The sequence below is a fragment of the Chlorocebus sabaeus genome, chromosome 25, assembly GCF_047675955.1.
Source record: "Chlorocebus sabaeus isolate Y175 chromosome 25, mChlSab1.0.hap1, whole genome shotgun sequence".
NCBI lineage: Eukaryota > Metazoa > Chordata > Mammalia > Primates > Cercopithecidae > Chlorocebus > Chlorocebus sabaeus.
This window is the reverse complement of record NC_132928.1, coordinates 43,798,294-43,816,547: the sequence shown is the minus strand read 5'-3', so window position 1 is coordinate 43,816,547 and position 18,254 is coordinate 43,798,294. Positions and strand designations below refer to the sequence as shown.

General features: G+C 35.8%; 1 protein-coding gene across 8 annotated transcripts in view; it reads left to right on the top strand.

Annotated features, from left to right (window-relative positions):
• Nucleotides 1-18,254, top strand: part of HMCN1 (hemicentin 1) — a 454,658-nt gene that overhangs the window by 222,014 nt on the left and 214,390 nt on the right. For 7 of the 8 annotated variants that reach the window (XM_073011674.1, XM_073011672.1, XM_007989160.3 and 4 more), the window contains exons 16-22: nucleotides 3,789-3,983; nucleotides 6,961-7,056; nucleotides 8,254-8,381; nucleotides 10,457-10,601; nucleotides 13,693-13,805; nucleotides 15,466-15,625; nucleotides 16,242-16,410. In XM_073011674.1, coding sequence (XP_072867775.1) covers nucleotides 3,789-3,983; nucleotides 6,961-7,056; nucleotides 8,254-8,381; nucleotides 10,457-10,601; nucleotides 13,693-13,805; nucleotides 15,466-15,625; nucleotides 16,242-16,410 — 1,006 coding nt within the window. Of the gene's footprint in view, nucleotides 1-3,788; nucleotides 3,984-6,960; nucleotides 7,057-8,253; nucleotides 8,382-10,456; nucleotides 10,602-13,692; nucleotides 13,806-15,465; nucleotides 15,626-16,241; nucleotides 16,411-18,254 lie in introns of those variants that run through there. The other variant, XM_073011676.1, reaches the window with a different exon arrangement.

The following is an 18,254-nucleotide window of genomic DNA, read 5'->3' as shown; positions in this document are numbered from 1 at the left end:
ATATTTAATTGTCCCTAAGGGAACTAGAATAATTTTATGGAATAATTTTTGGAGCAAGATGGTCAATCTGTTTCTGATTTTTGTATTTGCAGAATAATGTGTGTACACAACCATATCTATATGTAAGTTACAGAAGAGTTATACTGTGGCATTAACCCTGTGCAGATCTCAAGATGCTTACAAACAAATACTTAGGATCTCAGAGGATCAAACATCATCCTAACAGACTCTATGAAGAACAAGCCAAAATTGAAATTAACCATTGATACATTAACCACAGAAATTAACCTAGATATATTAAACTGTAGTTGAGAATAAGTTAACTCTACAATATTTTTAATGACAGTTTATATCCGAATGATTATTATATACTAAATGATTAGTAAAGATCATCTCTTTTAACAACATAAGATAGGAAATGTTATGCCTTTCTTGTTGATGGGGATGTTTTAACTGGAGGAGGTAAAATCATTTTCTCAAGCTTAGAGTTGCCATTGGAAGCCACTTAGTGTGCTCTTCACCTCTCTAAGCAAACAGCCTGCTCTGTAGAAGCCCCATACATGGTAGTGCACTCACTGCTGTTCTCCTTTCCCTTAGTTTCATTAATGTATTTACCATCTACCCACTGTAATTCACTTGGAGTTCATGTTGGCTACATTCAGGAGTAGGAAGTATTTAAAAAGCTTCTTGGCTGTGTTAGGAGTTGCTTCATTTTTGAGGTTTGCTTGTCATTGATGCTGCCTTGGCTGCTTACCTAGTGCCTGGTCTTCTCATTTGCCTTGTTTTGTGACACCAGTACATATATTCTTTGACCTTGTGCTTGTTTTGTGCATGATGCTGTTCTCAAAGCTGCTTTACGACGGATGACTTCTCCGGTCTTAATTGAGTTTTGTTGGTACAGGTTGAAGTTTGCTTACCCTTTTTTATTCCATTTTGTTCTTGGCTTTCTTAGTTCTGAAAATTGAAATCTGCCATCATTTTCACTGATGCCTGTGTTGTAATGTGTCAGTAAACTGGGTTTTCTTCCAAGTACTTGGTTGATTCCAGGCTTCTGCATATCTTCATGCTGTTCTGGAATTTATTTTCTGTCCATCACTGCATTTACCTGCCCATACTCTGAGCCTAACATATCTGGAAACTTTTAAACTTAACTTCCATTTTTCAGAACAGCCACCTGCTTTAGAATAAATGACTTCTATTTATCCAGAGAAAAGTAACTAGGTCTTAGAGACTTTCTGTATTATTCTCACACTGCTATAAAGAAATCCCAAAGACTGGGTAATTTATGAAGAAAAGAGGTTTAATTGGTTCACCCTTCTGCAGGCTCCACAGAAGGCGTGGCTAGGGAGGACTCAGGAAACTTAAAATCATGGCAGAAGGCAAAAGGGAAGCAGGCACATCTTACATGGCCAGAGCAGAAGGAATAGAGCAAAGGCGGAGGTGCTACACACTTTTAAATCACCAGATCTCATGAGAATTCACTCACTATCCCGAGAACAACAAGGGGGCAATCTGCCCCCATGATCCAATCACCTCCCACCAGGTCCCTCCTCCAAAACTGGGGATTACAATTCGACATGAGATTTGGGCAGGGACACAGATCCAAACCATATCACTTAGAATAAGCAAGCTATGAGCTATTCTATTAACTATGTTTAAAATATGTTTATTTTGCCTATTATTTTTATAAGTCAAATTCCCATATAGATGGATTAAGAAAAATATAAACACTGATACACCATTTATTTATAAAATCATATTGTTCAATTGTGGTATTTAACCTAATTTAATTTGTTTGGGTTCAATAAATAAATAAGAGGGCTTCTGAAATTGCCATGTGAAAGTTCAATGTACTGGGTCAAGGTTGTTATATATACTTATGCACCAGACACACACACACACACACACAAACACACACTGGGTTATTACTGAAGTGTTGTCATACTGATTCAAAAATTCATTCACAAATATCCAGTGGCCATGAATAACGCACAAAGTACTATGTTAGCTGCTGTAAAAGATAAAAATGTGGTTACAAATATAAACTCTCTAGGAAATAAAAAACAAACATAGTATAACAACAGGTTGAATGTGGTGATTGCTATGAGAATGGTAGAGAGTGAGTTCTCTGAAACTTTAGAGAGGGAAGAAATCATGCTCATCTCAACTGGTAAGAGATGGCGTCATAGAGGAGGGGGCCTTTTAAACCAGATTAAAAGATTGCCAATATTTCAACAGCTAGAGATCAATAGCAGACATTACACTTATGGGAGGTGGTAATAACAAGGTAATGATAAGAGAAAGGTCAGTCCTTGTTTGGAGAAGAACAAGGGATGCTGATTGCCCAGGTAGTAACATTTATAAAGGGAAATAATAGGAGATGAGGCTGCAGAGTTGGAGGAGCTTCTTTAACCTATGCTAAAAACCACTAATGCTGCTGAAGAGACAACTGTACATCAAATCCAGAATTCTCATGGGAAGAAAAGTGATCTCTGTAAGAATATTTATGAGCCTGCTAACTAGTATGACTATGAGTAGTTGTGAGAAGCCATAGAAAAGGGGAAGTTAATATAATAGCAAAGAATGGTGTCTCCAAAGTTGAATTGACTTGGCTTTTAATCCTGCTTCCATAATTCAACTCCATGTGACACTTAGCAAATTAGCTATCTGTGTTTCAGTTTCTTCATCTATAAAATCAGAGTAATAACAATACCTACCCCATAGAGATTAAATGAGAAGATTAAATGAGATAAATGATGGACAGCCCTTAACACAACCTCTGACTCTGTAAGTGATAATTATCATTTCTAACCAAGATTTAACCTTGACTTTATCAAGGAGCCTTCCCTAGGGTACACCTCTCAGAGTCCTGTATGAGCAGGTTTCATCCATTGCCTCCAGAAGTACCCTGTGTAGTTCTCCTTGCCTGATGTCTCATCACCCATAAGTTTCCAGGATGTATTGAGAGCCTCATCTATTTGAACTTGCTGACAGTATCCTCCCTAAACAGGATTCTTATGTTTGCCAAGATGTGCCTCTGATGTATTTCTATGTCTTCCTCCCTGATCTCTGTGGTTACCTGAATTATGTGGATATCTGTAGCCTCTTATCTATAATTTTTATAGTTTCTGAATCATTTCTTAATTCTGTCTAAGACATTAAACTCTCCCTATTCTCTTTTTATCAAATACTACATTCTGTTACTTTAATTTGTATTATTTATTCTCAAATTTAAATTTCTCTAATTCAAAAATGTGAAAGGTATGAGAAGCAAGAATATGATCTTGAACAAGGATATAATTTAGGAGTAAACAGTGTTAGCTTGTTATATAGTTATTATGAAAGAATGAACTCTGGTATAAATTAATTTAAAAATTCAACCAAAGGAGCAAGTTATGGAAAGTGTCAAAAATATCTTATTATAAGGCCCACTTATGTATAAGATAGTCTTAAAGTTTGAGCAATTTGACAGAAACTAAAATCGAAAACAAATTTTTAGAATGAAACGTTCTCTTTATTTAAGGTAATTATAATTTGAACTCCCACTCTTTTTATCATCTATCACTTTAAGGAAATGGTTGGGCTTCTAAGTGTCTCTCTTCATTTATAAAGCAAAAAAGAAACACTCACTGTTTTTACGTAAGAGAGGAATATCAACAGGGTAAATTTACAATATAATATGAACAATAATTCAAATTAAATCAGTTGACAGTTTAATATTTAAGTTTATGTTTAATATACCTGGATGATATACCAATGACTTTTTTGTTGTTTGTAATATCTTCCAGCACCTCCAGTTTTCATACAAGAACCTGCTGATGTATCTATGGAAATTGGCTCAAATGTGACATTACCTTGTTACGTTCAGGGTTATCCAGAACCAACAATCAAATGGCGAAGATTAGACAACATGCCGATTTTCTCAAGACCTTTTTCAGTTAGTTCCATCAGCCAACTAAGAACAGGAGCTCTCTTTATTTTAAGTAGGTTGAAGGAAATATATTTTGTATGAATATGTACTTTTATATTGTACATTTATGTTTTATACATAGGTATTGCTATTTAAAATAATATATTAATCTTGCCAACACATTTTATGTTCATTGCATTTTACTTTGAAATAGTACTGGCATTTTATATTTGGGAATTATCATAAATGAGTTATATTTTATTCAAATGTATGTCATTAATTTATCATAAAGGCTCATGAAACAATATGACTTCTTCATACCTTACCATTTCTTATTGCAAATAGAGTCACCTGAGCCTCTATATAGATCAGTGGTCACATTTCCTTGATTCTTGAAACAATTGTTGTATAGAAAGGTAAAACATTACTATTAGTTTACTACTTATTTTCTCCAACAGTACATAACAACATAGGGATGCTTTGGAAACTCCTTTATTAAAAGCTGTATCTGCCTGAAGCAAAAGATCCCTACCACCCCCACAAAAGCCAAATACTTTCTCATCTAAATATTTTATAAACTATTCAGTATTCAGATATTTGGAAGCACCTTCTATTTTTTCAAATAATGCTAAGAATAATTGCATGGTGTTACCAGAGGAGGAAAAGCATTTAGATAATTAATTGCATTTTTAAAAATAATGGGATGTTTGGGGTATTTTATAGAAAGCTTTCAATCAGTTACTGCTAAGTTAATTATTTTAATCATTTTCATTTTTATATTTTGGGTGGGTACGTGTTCTCATTCTGTTGCCCAGGCTGGAGTGCGGTGGCATGAACTTGGCTCACTGCAAACTCCACCTCGCAGGTTCAAGCAGTTCGACTTCAGCCTCCCGAGTAACTGGGATTACAGGTGTGAACCACCACACCCAGCTAATTTTTGTATTTTTGGTAGAGATGGGTTTTACCATGTTGGCCAGGGTGGTCTCGAACTCTTGACTTCAAATGATCCACCCACCTCGTCTTCCCAAAGTACTGGGATTACAGTTGTGAACCACTATGCCTGGCCCAAGTTTATTAACAATATTAAATGTACATTGGCCACTTAAACTTCCAGATATCAATTACATTGTCTACTAACAAGTGCTTCAGTGTTCAGCTCTGTGGTGAACTCTATGGTGGACAGAGTCAATATAGGGTCCCTCACCCAGGTAGTTTGCAGTCTGTTCTCTGAGTGGATGCCCATAAAAGGAGCTACCAGGAAACACACATCAGATTGGGTCAGATTGTGCATGACTTGAATGTCCAGGTGAAAAAAATGGATTTGATGAGCTAGAAGTTAGAGAGCCCCATTCCAAGTTTGATAGGCAGGAAAAAGTACATGAAAGTACTGTTTCAGAACAACACTGCTACAAGATAGGAAGAGAGATGAGAGAAAGGGAACATTGAAAAACTCAAAGAGTGATGATGAAAAACAACCCAGATGTTGATAAAAAGTGAGACCTGGAAACAAATTAATTAAAGGAGATGAAAGAAAAGGAAGAATAAAAGAGCTTAATATCTTCAGCAACAGTTGCCTAATTGTCAAAATTAAATTGTCTGAAAGGAAATTAGTGATTAGAAACTTGGTTCTCATGGTATGTTATTTTTCTGCACAAATTAGCCCAAGAATTCGGAATACAAAAAATATCCTGGTTAGAACTAATGTATGATTTATTAATCGGGTGGTTTGCTGAATTTTTATTTCCAAATGAATGTCTGCTGTTTAGAGTGGATGCTGACTTAGTTTACCAGATGCAGTTCTACAATTAGATGCATATGGTTAGCACAGGAGTAGAAACTTTGTCATGGTTCTTTATCTGAGATAGTATGGAACTATTCATACTGGAAAGCTGCACTTCTCTCTGTTCAAATCTTATCAATAGATTAAACTGCTTATTTTGGGTCGTATATTTACAAGGTTACACCCATTCCCCTATTTAAAATTCTCTCCTTCCTTCCTGATTGCTCACAAGACAAAACCATGCTCTTGAGAAGGTACCAGCCCACCTCTTCAACTTCAGTCTCCTGACTATCCCCACACAACCTATAACTCAGTAGTCCCCATCCTCATGGCTCCAATACCCTCTTTAATTACAAATATTTTGTAATATCATTTTATTATCTGGAAAAATTTTATATATTTGATCTAACTACATAAAAATTATGTTAATATCTAACACAAATGAAAAATGAGGGAAAGTAATTTATATTAAAATATTGTATATTTCTTTATGTAAATACTCTGGCATTGTCTACACAATATGAAGATACATTTATGTGGCATCATTAGGAATTCAATAGCTCAAATGCAGGCTCACGCAGGAGTATAGGATTGATGACTCAAAAACTCTAAACTGGTGAAGTGATTTTCTAAGATGATGTGCAATTATTACTAAAGTTCTGCCTTTCTTCAGTGCATACAGAATTAGGTTGTAGACTCATGTAGTTACAAACAAAGTTATGAAATACACACATTTCAGTGGGAGCTTCAAAATCGTGCTGGACTTCGGAAAATTGTTTCTTTGCAAATCTGCCCCATGTATCATCTCTCTAGTTTTTACCCACTGAATGCCAGCAGACTTCTCCAGTCATTGCATTAACTAAAAAATCTCCCCTGCAAGCTTCTAACAGGGTGTTGGTGCAGAGTTCGTTGATGGTGCAGCTTTCCATTCTTTGTACGGGCCATGATTTTTCTAGTCATGCTCTTGCTTTTGTAATCTATTAGATTTGGACTGCCCTTCCTCTATTCTACTCACTCAGATGTTACTTCAATGTGAATCCTTCTCCAATTGCCTTCATGCAGTCACTTCTGTCTCTGTTTCCAGAACTCACTGTCTGGAACTCTTTGTTAGTACTTTTTCACTGTAGTGTGACTGCTGGTTTCTGTGTATGTCCCCTCCTCTACCAGAAGGCAGTGCACACTTTCCATCCACAGATCTCAGCAGTGTTTCTGGCACATAGTTAATGCTCCATAGATGGTATTGGATGAGTAAATGAGTTCTTCCTTTTAGACTTATGGGCAAGCGATAAAGGAACCTATATTTGTGAAGCTGAAAACCAGTTTGGAAAGATCCAGTCAGAGACAACAATAACAGTGACCGGACTTGGTAAGATCAATTGAATGTCTACATACCACGGTCTTCAAAATCATTAGACTTCTCTTACTATGTCATCTCTTGCCTGTGCCACTTAAAAAAAAAAGATAAATAACTAATTACTAGACCAGCCTTCCCTTCCCTACCACATTTCATATTTCTTAGAGTGTTAGTCCTGGAAATAACCTTAGAGATTATCTGCTCCAAAATGAAGGGCAATATAAATAAATTGTTTTAAATCTAAATATGAATACACACATGCACACACACACACACACACACACGCACACCCACACATATTAGAGTCGTGGTCTTTTCTGATTCCTTTTTTACATTTGTTATTTTAGTCAATATGGAGTTATTTTTGTGTATGATAGGTAAAAATATAATATCATTTATTTCTGAGTAGTAAGACATTTGACACAATATGTATTATTGAATATTATCTTCCCACTGACTAAAATACCCATTTGATCACATAGTAAGTTTATGTCCCCATGTCTATTCCTCAGAATTGTATTTCTGAAATAGTACTACATTGCTTAAATTATTATAGCATTTAATGTGTTTTTATATCTGTCAGTACATGTTTCTCATTAATAACCTTTTACACAGTTTTTAAAATATGTCTTCATTTGTCTATGTATAAATTTTCTAAGTAAAATCTCTTGGGGATTTTACTTTATGTTAAATTTATTCATTAATTCTTAGAGAAGGATATATTTACAATACTCCTTTACCATTCCATCTAAGAGAGTCAACCTCGTATTATGTGCTTGAGCTATTACAACAGCATCCTTATTGATCCCATTTCTTCCAGTGTACTTAGTGTTCAGATTAATATTTCCCCCAGAAATGATCCTGATGATTCCACTTTTCCATTTATAAATGTTTTCAGTTACTCTCCATTTGTCTACTGAATATATTGCAAATATCTTGGCTTGACATTTCAGGCCTTCCATGTCATAAGCATTCCTTTTTACCTTCTTTACTTCTACACTAATGTATTACCTGTCCTTTTGCATTCCCCCTACTTAGAAGGAGACTTTAATTTTTACTTTCAAAATCATACTCATTTTCATGTAAATATTTTGTTTCTGAAAACTCAAATTTTTATAGCATAACTTATAGTCTTTGGGGCCTGTAAAGTGGTTTACCTTTCTTTTGGGTGAAATAGAGTTGAAAGTGCCTGTGCTCTCTCTAATTTAGTTGCTCCACTTATTGGAATCAGCCCTTCAGTGGCCAATGTTATTGAAGGACAGCAGCTTACTTTGCCCTGTACTCTGTTAGCTGGAAATCCCATTCCAGAACGTCGGTGGATTAAGAATTCAGCTATGGTAAGAACATTTTAAATGCATGCATTCACATTCCTAATTTTCTTTCCTTTTTTTTCCCCCCCTTTGAGACGGAGTTTTGTTCTGTCACCTAGGCTGGAGTGCAGTGGTGGGATCTAGGCTCACTGCAACCTCTGCCTCACAGGTTCAAGGGATTCTCATGCCTCAGCCCCCAGAGTAGCAGGATTACAGGTGCCTACCACCATGCCCAGATAATTTTTGTATTTTTTAGCAGAGATGGAGTTTCACCACATTGGCCAGGCTGGTCTCAAACTCCTGACCTCAAGTGATCCATCCACCTCGGCCTCTCAAAGTGCTGGGATTACAGGTGTGAATCACCGCACCTGGCCCACATTCCTAATTTTCTTGAGTAACAACTAATGTATTCCAGTCACCAAAAGTATCAATTTAATAAGTATACAAAAATATGTTTTTATACGTATACCAAAGCTTTTCTTTATTATTAACATTTTTGTTATTCATATTATTTTGGCATTAATGAAAAGGAGAAATGGTGTAATTTTCATAATTTTATATTAAATTCAGTGTCACTAGTGAACTTTTATCAGAATATAGAAGAACTGAAGCAAGTATTGTTATTTTCATAGCACTTAAATATTGTTGTGCTCTTCTTTGTAGTACATTATTAAACGTTAATATTCCCATAAAATTCTTCCATTTTGTATATCAGTCTTTATTATTATTAACTTTAAACATATCTTTCATTATGAACTATATAAAAATGTAGACATATATTGTCATTGTTTTTCAGTGTAAATTTTTTTGTGAAAGGATGTGAAAAATGGTTACAGTTCTATGAAATTTTTTCTGTAAATAAGCTATCTATGGCAATAAATTTTCTTCTGGTTCAGAGCATTTTTCTTTACATTTTTCAGAATATTGGGACTCACTCTCTTGCAGTACTGATTAGAAGTGAATATGCTGAACCCAGGAGGCGGAGGTTGCAGTGAGCCGAGATCGCGCCACTGCCCTCTAGCCTGGGTGAGAGAGCAAGACTCCGTCTCAAAAAAAAAATGAATTGATTCCATCTAAAAAGATGTAAAATTTCATATTTGCATAAAAACCTGAGAAAAAATAGCAAACCTCACTTAAAAATGAATTCCCTTGTAGAATGATAGTATTTGAGCACACAAGTATCTTCACACAAGTATTGTTCAAGAAATAAGAAATAACAATTAAGAGAGACTGTAATTAGAGTCTCAAGAAATATACAAGAAGTATATTTTTGTATATTTACTTCTTACTCAAGAAAATTAGGAATGTGGGCCAGGTATGGTGATTCACACTTGTAATCCCAGCACTTTGAGAGGCCAAAGTGGATGGATCACTTGAGGTCAGGAGTTTGAGACCAGCCTGGCCAACATGGTGAAACCCCATCATGTGTGCTCAAATACTATCATTCTACAAGGGCATTTATTTTTAAGCGAGGTTTGCTAATTTTTTCTCAGGTTTTTATGCAAATAAAAAGCAGTGTAGGTGGATGATACAGATTTACAGGAGATCATTCTTAACTGAAAATATTACCAGACTTTCCTGACACAATTCATGTATCACATATTGTCCACTAATATTTGCATCTGTTACCTAACAAGGGCGGATGTTGAGATTAAGTCCTTCTCCCTTGACGTGAATAAGGGCCTAAGTGCCAAAATAAAAATATCAAATGGCTTGCTGGTAGTAATAAGGCCTTCTTGGAAAAGAACAAGTTAAGCCAAAAGTAAAAATTATAGTGAAATTTGGGTTTTGAGTGATGACAAAATTTACAGGAACATGAAACAAGTCATATATGTATCTTTCTTTTTTTTAGCTTGTGCTTAACTCTCTGATAAATATTAATAGGTATAATATTTGGAGGTGTATCAGGATTAAATTATACAATCACACTCTTGGTAACATTTATGCTCATCATTTTTCACTTAAGGACATTAAAATATTTTGTGTATAGACTTTTAGTAACCCGATTGGGAAAAAAAAAAAAAAAGCAGATTCTTTTTGACTCTCACAACTCCTTTCTTTTTAAATAAAAATTACCTTTTTTTTTTTTTTTTTCCTTTAAGTTGCTCCAAAATCCTTACATCACTGTGCGCAGTGATGGGAGCCTCCATATTGAAAGAGTTCAGCTTCAGGATGGTGGTGAATATACTTGTGTGGCCAGTAACGTTGCTGGGACAAATAACAAAACTACCTCTGTGGTTGTGCATGGTAAGAGACATACCCAATGTTATTGTTTCCAAACTGTGTACGAAGTAGTTGTTCCTGTATTTTAATCAAATAACTCTGTTCCTCTAATTACAGTCTCTCGTGATTGTTATTTCTTATTTCTTGAACAATATCTACATTGTTAATGTTGTTTCCAGATTTCCCTTTTTTATGTACACAGAAAGACATTCTTGGGAGTCACCAGCTGAGTCTGGCCAAGGGCTTTTGTAAGTGGTTTCTTAATTGTTAAAAGTGACCTCGGCTCTCAAAGAATTATGTTTAAAAATACATTTTAATTTCAGACAAGCTGAACTCATTATACCCTCCAGATTGCCTTTTCTTTTTGGATTGTGCAACAAGTATATCCTTACTAATGACCCCTTTGTGTTTGAGCTAGAAATGACCTAAGCTTTTCTAAAGGTCACTTCATGTGCTCCAATCTTCTTGCATGTTAAATAACTTAAAGGTCACAAATAAGAAAATCCAGAAGCAATCTTTTTCCATTCGTGACTAACAGTAACCAGCTTTTTACATCTCAGTAATTGACAGCTTCATAGTTGAAGAAATTGTCATAACTTTTTTGTATACTTGCTTTAAAGACTCTGCAACACTACTTTTTTTGAAAAACAAAAACAAAAACAAAAACCATTGCATTAAAAATAGCTTTGTGTACAGAGCTGAATATCTGAGGGAAGAAAGTAGTACAAAATACTTATTTTTAGTAGTTGATTTATTCTTTATTTAGAGCGTGAATTGGAGAGTCCAGTAGTTTTCCAATTCTGTTTGGTCTGTTGACAATATCACTGAATGCAGACCATTTTCTTCTGTTTTGCCTGCTTCTCTTAAACAGCCTCTTCCACCTTTCTCAGTTTTACATTAAGTATCCACCAACATCACCTTAGATATTCTTGAAGAAATATTATTTTGAAGAAATACTAAAGCAACACTAAATTAGTTATAACCTAAAGGAATAAATGCATACTGACAGATTGGATATGGTTGTGTAACTATTTTTCAAGAAGACCAGACCATAGATTTCCTGAACAGTGCTTATAAACTGGTTTGAGAATCTAGTGTAGGAATGCCCTCATGTTCTCCCTCTGTGGCTTCTAGTGACTGCCTAGAATATTATGTTGAATAGGATTCTGAGGCTGAATTTCACTTGAAAAAGTGACAGAATTAATTATGATGTCTTTCTTATCAGAGGGGCAAGGATACCGACAAACCAATGATATGGTGTATTGTGATACAAGCAGTTTTAATATTAAAAATTAAGAGATCATTTCACAGCATTCATTGGTCCATTTTAGTCCAAAATGAGTAACTGATTTAGTCAATAGAGTTAAAAAATTAGTGCAGCCATTTGCCATTAACTAAATCTAGCAGCCATTTAGCAGATGGATGTGATGCAGCCTAGCAGCTCTCTATACCTCTGTATTTATGTTAATTAGCAGGGCCGTTCCTTCATCATTCTATGTCTCCATTTTTAAGAATACTCATTAAAGGCTTTCAATCCAGTTCTTAAAATAATGAATGAATACAAGTATAAATGTAAATTAAAATGACAAAACAGTTTAATTGTCATATTGGTTTATATAGATTGACAATCTGAAAAGAAACTTCTCTTCCACACCCAAATGTCATCAGATTTCAAAACTGTTGCCTAAATTTGCCACTTTTCTTTATTGCTGTCAAACTCAATATGTTTGTATCAAAATGGCTTATTCCATGTTGCCACAAATTGACAGCATAGTTGAGAGATGAATATTCCATGATTAGTCTGAAAACTAAATTTCTTGCTTTAGAGAGTAGCCTGGCATTGTTGTTTAGGGCTGGGGATTTGCTGCCAATTCTTTAAGAAGATATTATCTAAAGAGTAAACCCAGCCATAGGAAAATATGAGTATGTAGCATATCTAATCTAAGCCCTCCAAGGAATTTTTTTGCACTGAGGTTTCTGGTGTCTCTAGTTCTAAAAAACTTCTCCAGAGTAGTTATGATAATCCTTGAAAAATCTGATTTTAAGGAAGAGAAATGATGAGTGATTGAGCTCCTGGGAGCAGTTCCAGTCTCATCTTTCCAGAGGATGGAAAGGAAATGCCTGTTATAGATTGGGCTTTTATTGTCTTCTTCTCACTATGTTAGGAACTTTCATATATGCAAGCTTCTTTAATCAAAATCACCACTTTGAGAACATTGAGTATTGATCATTTCTGTTTGTGAGAGTTGGTTCTGATTATGATTTACACAGAATGGAGGGATTCACTTTCCTTTTCCTTTTGCTTCTACTCATGTTAATTCTTCAGTTGCTTTCTAAAGTCAAAGATATGTTATTCTCCTTACTGAAAAATAATGAGTTAGAGTCCTTTAGTCTTTTAAATACAAAATACTTGACTGGGCGTGGTGGCTTATGCCTGCAATCCCAGCACTTTGGGAGGCCATGGCAGGAGGATCACGTGAGCCCAGGAGTTCAAGACCAGCCTGGGTAACACAGCAAGACCCTGTCTCAAAAAAATACATACATACACTACATACATACATACAATAAAAAACATGCTCTTAAGATTTGAGTTTTACCACTGAATTCCTCTTAACAAATCTTTTTATCTAGGTTAAATGTAGTAGCTCACTAAGTGATTCCTGAGTATAGATAGATATTTAATATGCAGTAGCTAAACAGCCCATTTCTCTGAATGTATGCTTATGTCAGCTTATTGCAGCTTAATGATTAAAGGAGAGTGATTGGAGATTCACATTAAATGTGTAGCTCTTAGAGTGCAATTCTGTCTTGGGTTTCCAGCAAAACAAAATGAATTTTCTTTAGTCCTCTCTTATTTTTGTTAGGAAAGTCAGCTTATTAGACATCACTTACTACTTGATTTTAAGTTTTTATTTCATTTTTCAGATCATAACTACTTTATTGTCTTTGTTTAGCATATTCCTTTACAGAGATTATCCTACATTTTTATCAGAAAATGTTAAATAATTGCTCATTTTTACAAACATTAATGTTATATTGAAAATGTTCAACTTTAAATAATGATGTTAAATGGAAGAACAGGTGCTCAGATTCTAAATCCTACTTACCTTTTCAGTTCTGCCAACCATTCAGCATGGGCAGCAGATACTCAGTACAATTGAAGGCATTCCAGTAACTCTACCATGCAAAGCAAGTGGAATTCCAAAACCATCTGTCATCTGGTCCAAGGTAAATAATACATCTAGTCATATTTCCTGAAGAGCAGAGTGTGAAGTTTACCTGCAGGTTATCCCAGGTCTTGAGCAGGAGGCTGGGGGAGTGAGGCATGGAAAGAAGATAAGTTAATAAAGGGTTTCCTCTGTGGCTGTACAGACGTGCTGGGAACCCTCCAAGAAACCATATAGATGCACCGCAGAAGGCTCTCTTGGATGGACAGGAAGTGGAGCATTTATACATGACATATTCCCTCCATTCGCCAGAGAAGCTTACATCGCTGCACTTCCTGGCTGTGGCCTTCTGGGGCTTTGGATAAAGCCCTGGTCCAAAAAAAAAAAAAAAAAAAAGAAACAGACAAAAGAAAAAACTTAAGTGCAAGAAGGATGACCCTGGTGGATCATGTGGAGCTATCCACTAGAGCTGCGCTGAAATTAAGAGGGAAGAGGGCTTAGGGATGTGGCACGGGGTAAAAAGGATCTGCTATAAGATGTAAAGTGCTTAAAAATGTTCCGGGCACACAGTCTGTGCTATGGACATGTTCACTGTAATGTTGCTAATACCATTCAAGTCTCAAGTAGGTGATTTTACTAAAGACCTTTTAAGGTTCCTTCTAAATGATATGACTGCATGGATTTTCTTATTTATAAAGTTCTATGGTGTAATCACAATTTCTATGGGTGACTAAAAATTGTAAGACACATACACAAACTAATTTATTCCCCTCTATATCCCTGTTATGTTGTTCAGCTTTTACTTGTATTCTTGCAGTGAAGAAAAACCCATTTCCTGAAGAAGTCCTTTCGTCCTTGAACAGCCACAAAGATGGCACATTTTCTGTAAATGTATTTGAATCCAGCAAATATAAAGTAATGACATGCTAATGAAGTATGGCATTTGTATAATTAGCACTACTAGTGTTTTGCCATACCATCTAGTTTTATCTATCTAAAAATCTCTGAAATATGGAGAAGTTGGTGTTGACATTTGTAAATAAAATAAAAGGTTAACTTTTTTTTTTATTCTGGACAGAAAAGTCACAGCGGTAAAGCTAATCCCTGAACTGCACAGTAGCCAGCACTGAGTAGAAGTTTAATGCGTTTTAAGGAAAATGCAAAAGTGAAATATTTCCATGTTGACCTCTGTGCTGTGGTCAGGCACAGAGGTTAAGAACGTGATCTCTAGAGCCTGGCTGCCGGGTTTCAACCCCAGCTCTACCACTGAGGGGCTTTGTGATCTTGGACAAATTCCTCTACTCCCCTCTCCTATGCTTTGATACTCGAAACTGTAAAATGAGTGTTGTGGTAGTTGCTATTCATAAGACTGTTGTGAGTGTTAAAATGGTTAATTCAGGTAAAGTGCTCAAAACAGAGCCTGGCATAGCATAAGCATTCACTGTTCCATCCTTACCATTACTGTTACTCTCTGCCTTCTTAAGTAGCTCTGGAATGAAGGTGACATGATTTGATATGGAGAAATACCACTTTTAGTACTTTTATTTGTCTAATGTTTCTTATAAATAACTTTTTTCAAGTTAGCATTTTAAAATTTACTCTATTCCCCCATTGGAGATGTTTTTTTCTCTCTATTCCTCTTCTAGACATGGTCACTCTTTTATGATTTAAAAAAAAAAAAAAAAAAAAAAAAAACCTTTGCTTTTTGCTGTTTTTTGCAGAAAGGAGAGCTGATTTCAACCAGCAGTGCTAAATTTTCAGCAGGGGCTGATGGCAGTCTGTATGTGGTGTCACCTGGGGGAGAGGAGAGTGGCGAGTATGTCTGCACCGCCACCAACGCAGCCGGCTATGCCAAAAGGAAAGTGCAACTGACAGTCTATGGTGAGAGCTGGTGGAGGAATGGTTTTTATTGACATTGTCTATCTGTGCCAAAACTCACAGTTCTTTCCCCAGTACTGTTACCAGATGCATGTACCCCTAAAGTGAATTGCTCCCCCAAGTTGATATATGTTTTTTACAGAAATGCATTTTTTACTGCCAACCAAAATCACTTCTACTTAGATTCTGATTTTAAGGAATGCAATTGTATAGTCTTTTGGAAAATTTTTATGGTATTTTCCCAAGAAGTATGCTTATTGCACCCAACCCTCTTCAGTAACACCAGTTAGTTAACACTCCTAGCAAAGCCAAACCTCAGCTATGTCTTGGGTAGGAGTCTGCCTTGAGGGTTTACTTTTACAGATGGTAGACTCTGAGAGGGCATTGAAGCCGATCTCTTCATTGTGTTCTAAAAGGAATTACTGACTAGAGAAATTTTTTCATCATTTTTCTTTTAGTTCTCACAATAAATGTATTAATGGAAAGTTTTAGCTTATGTCCTGAACAGCATCTTTTTATAAATTACTTAAGAACATTAGTAGTCCACACTTTAATGTAAATTAAACTGTGCTTTGTTTTCAATATACTATTTCCCTTCCAAAACATGTGTTTATTTTAGTAAGGCCCAGAGTGTTCGGAGATCAACGAGGACTGTCCCAGGATAAGCCTGTTGAGATCTCCGTCCTTGCAGGGGAAGAGGTAACACTTCCATGTGAAGTGAAGAGCTTACCTCCACCCATAATTACTTGGGCCAAAGAAACCCAGCTCATCTCACCGTTCTCTCCAAGGTAGGAGATCTGGGATGAATTGCAACACATGAAAACATAATCAACCTCTTGGGACAGATGGCCGTGCCTATTCAGGTTATCAAACGTCTCAAAAAATCACTTTTAAAATTGAGATAATGCACATGTACATCTGAATCTACAAGAAGTATTTATAACATCTGAATCATGCTTCTGACATCTTTAATGTCAGAAATGCTAACATTCAGCTTTGCCATAATTTTCCCCTGGTGCATTTTATAAGGTAGTTATTAAAATGGAGCAGAATTGTACAAGATTCCTGTTAGCCCAATGTGTAAGCACACATAGAATTCCATTAATCCCATAAGAGCAATAAAATACAATAGGCACACTCTAATGTCTAGGATTTGGCTTTCATTGGATGATTTTGTAAGTCTTCTTGCTTAAACCCTTATACAAATATGAGCACATTGAGACAATGTACTGTATTTGATAGGCTAAGTGACGTAATAAGAAGAATACTGGAGCTTTGAAAGCACAACCTTCGTTGCCAACCAGCTATGAGTTTATATTTATCTCTTCCACTTAAAGTTTGCCTGAAACCTTTGAAAATTTTTAAGGGGTCTCTCTGAACCTCATATTTCCTATTTATAAAATGGGGATGATACTTACCTGAGAGGATTATGTAAAATAATGTACATTTCACATTCATTGTCTCTAGTTCTTGGTTACTATTTTTTTTTTTTTTTTTTTTTTTTTTTGAGGCGGAGTGTAGCTCTGTCGCCCAGGCTGGAGTGCAGTGGCCGGATCTCAGCTCACTGCAAGCTCCGCCTCCCGGGTTCACGCCATTCTCCGGCCTCAGCCTCCCGAGTAGCTGGGACTACAGGTGCCCGCCACCTCGCCCGGCTAGTTTTTTGTATTTTTTAGTAGAGACGGGGTTTCACCGTGTTAACCAGGATGGTCTCGATCTCTTGACCTCGTGATCCGCCCGTCTCGGCCTCCCAAAGTGCTGGGATTACAGGCTTGAGCCACCGCGCCCGGCCTCTTGGTTACTATTTTAACCCAACATCAAGGCAAAAGTTACTGGTGAAATAAGAATTAGTCACTAGACTATAATTAACTTTCTATTAGAATCATTGATATATAATTATGAAGACATAAATTCATGCTAGTGTCATTTCCCTACTGCCAGTGAAGGAAAACAATTAAGAAGGACTTTATATAATTTTACTATTTGTTTGAAAAAATTTTCTTTGAATGTTTTTGAGTAAAAAATTATAGTAATACAGATCAGAAAGTTTTATTGTTCCCTTCCACAGTCGCAATTTCTTCTCCCTCTTCCCAGAGGCAAACACTGCCACAAACTTGGTATGCATTCTACACATACATCCTTAAACAATGTAGATTACTGTTTTCTGTGTTTTCAATTTTGTTTTGTGTGTCTGTTTTCAATTTGCTATTGTAACAAATAGTATATTATTGTTTTATTACTTGCTTTATTAAGTCAACATTTGTCTACTCTTATACATAGGGATTCCATTTATTCATTTTAACTCCTACATGCATATTCTACATTTTATTTTTTCATTCCTTTATTTATGGACATTCTAGTTTGTTTATTCTTTCTATTTTTTTTTTGTTTGTTTTTAAAACAAGGCTTTTCAGTGAATAGCTTTGTATATTTCTCTTTGTATACTTATGCATGACTTTCTTTAGGACCTACATACAGAGCTACAATTCCTGATCAAAGCAAACTCCTGCTTCCAGCTTCATAGGCATTGCTAAATTGCTTTCTAAAGGGACAGTATTGATTATCCATCCACCAGCAGAATATGGGTGTACTTGTGTCCATGTTCTAATTAGCGCATGGTACTGACTGACTTAGG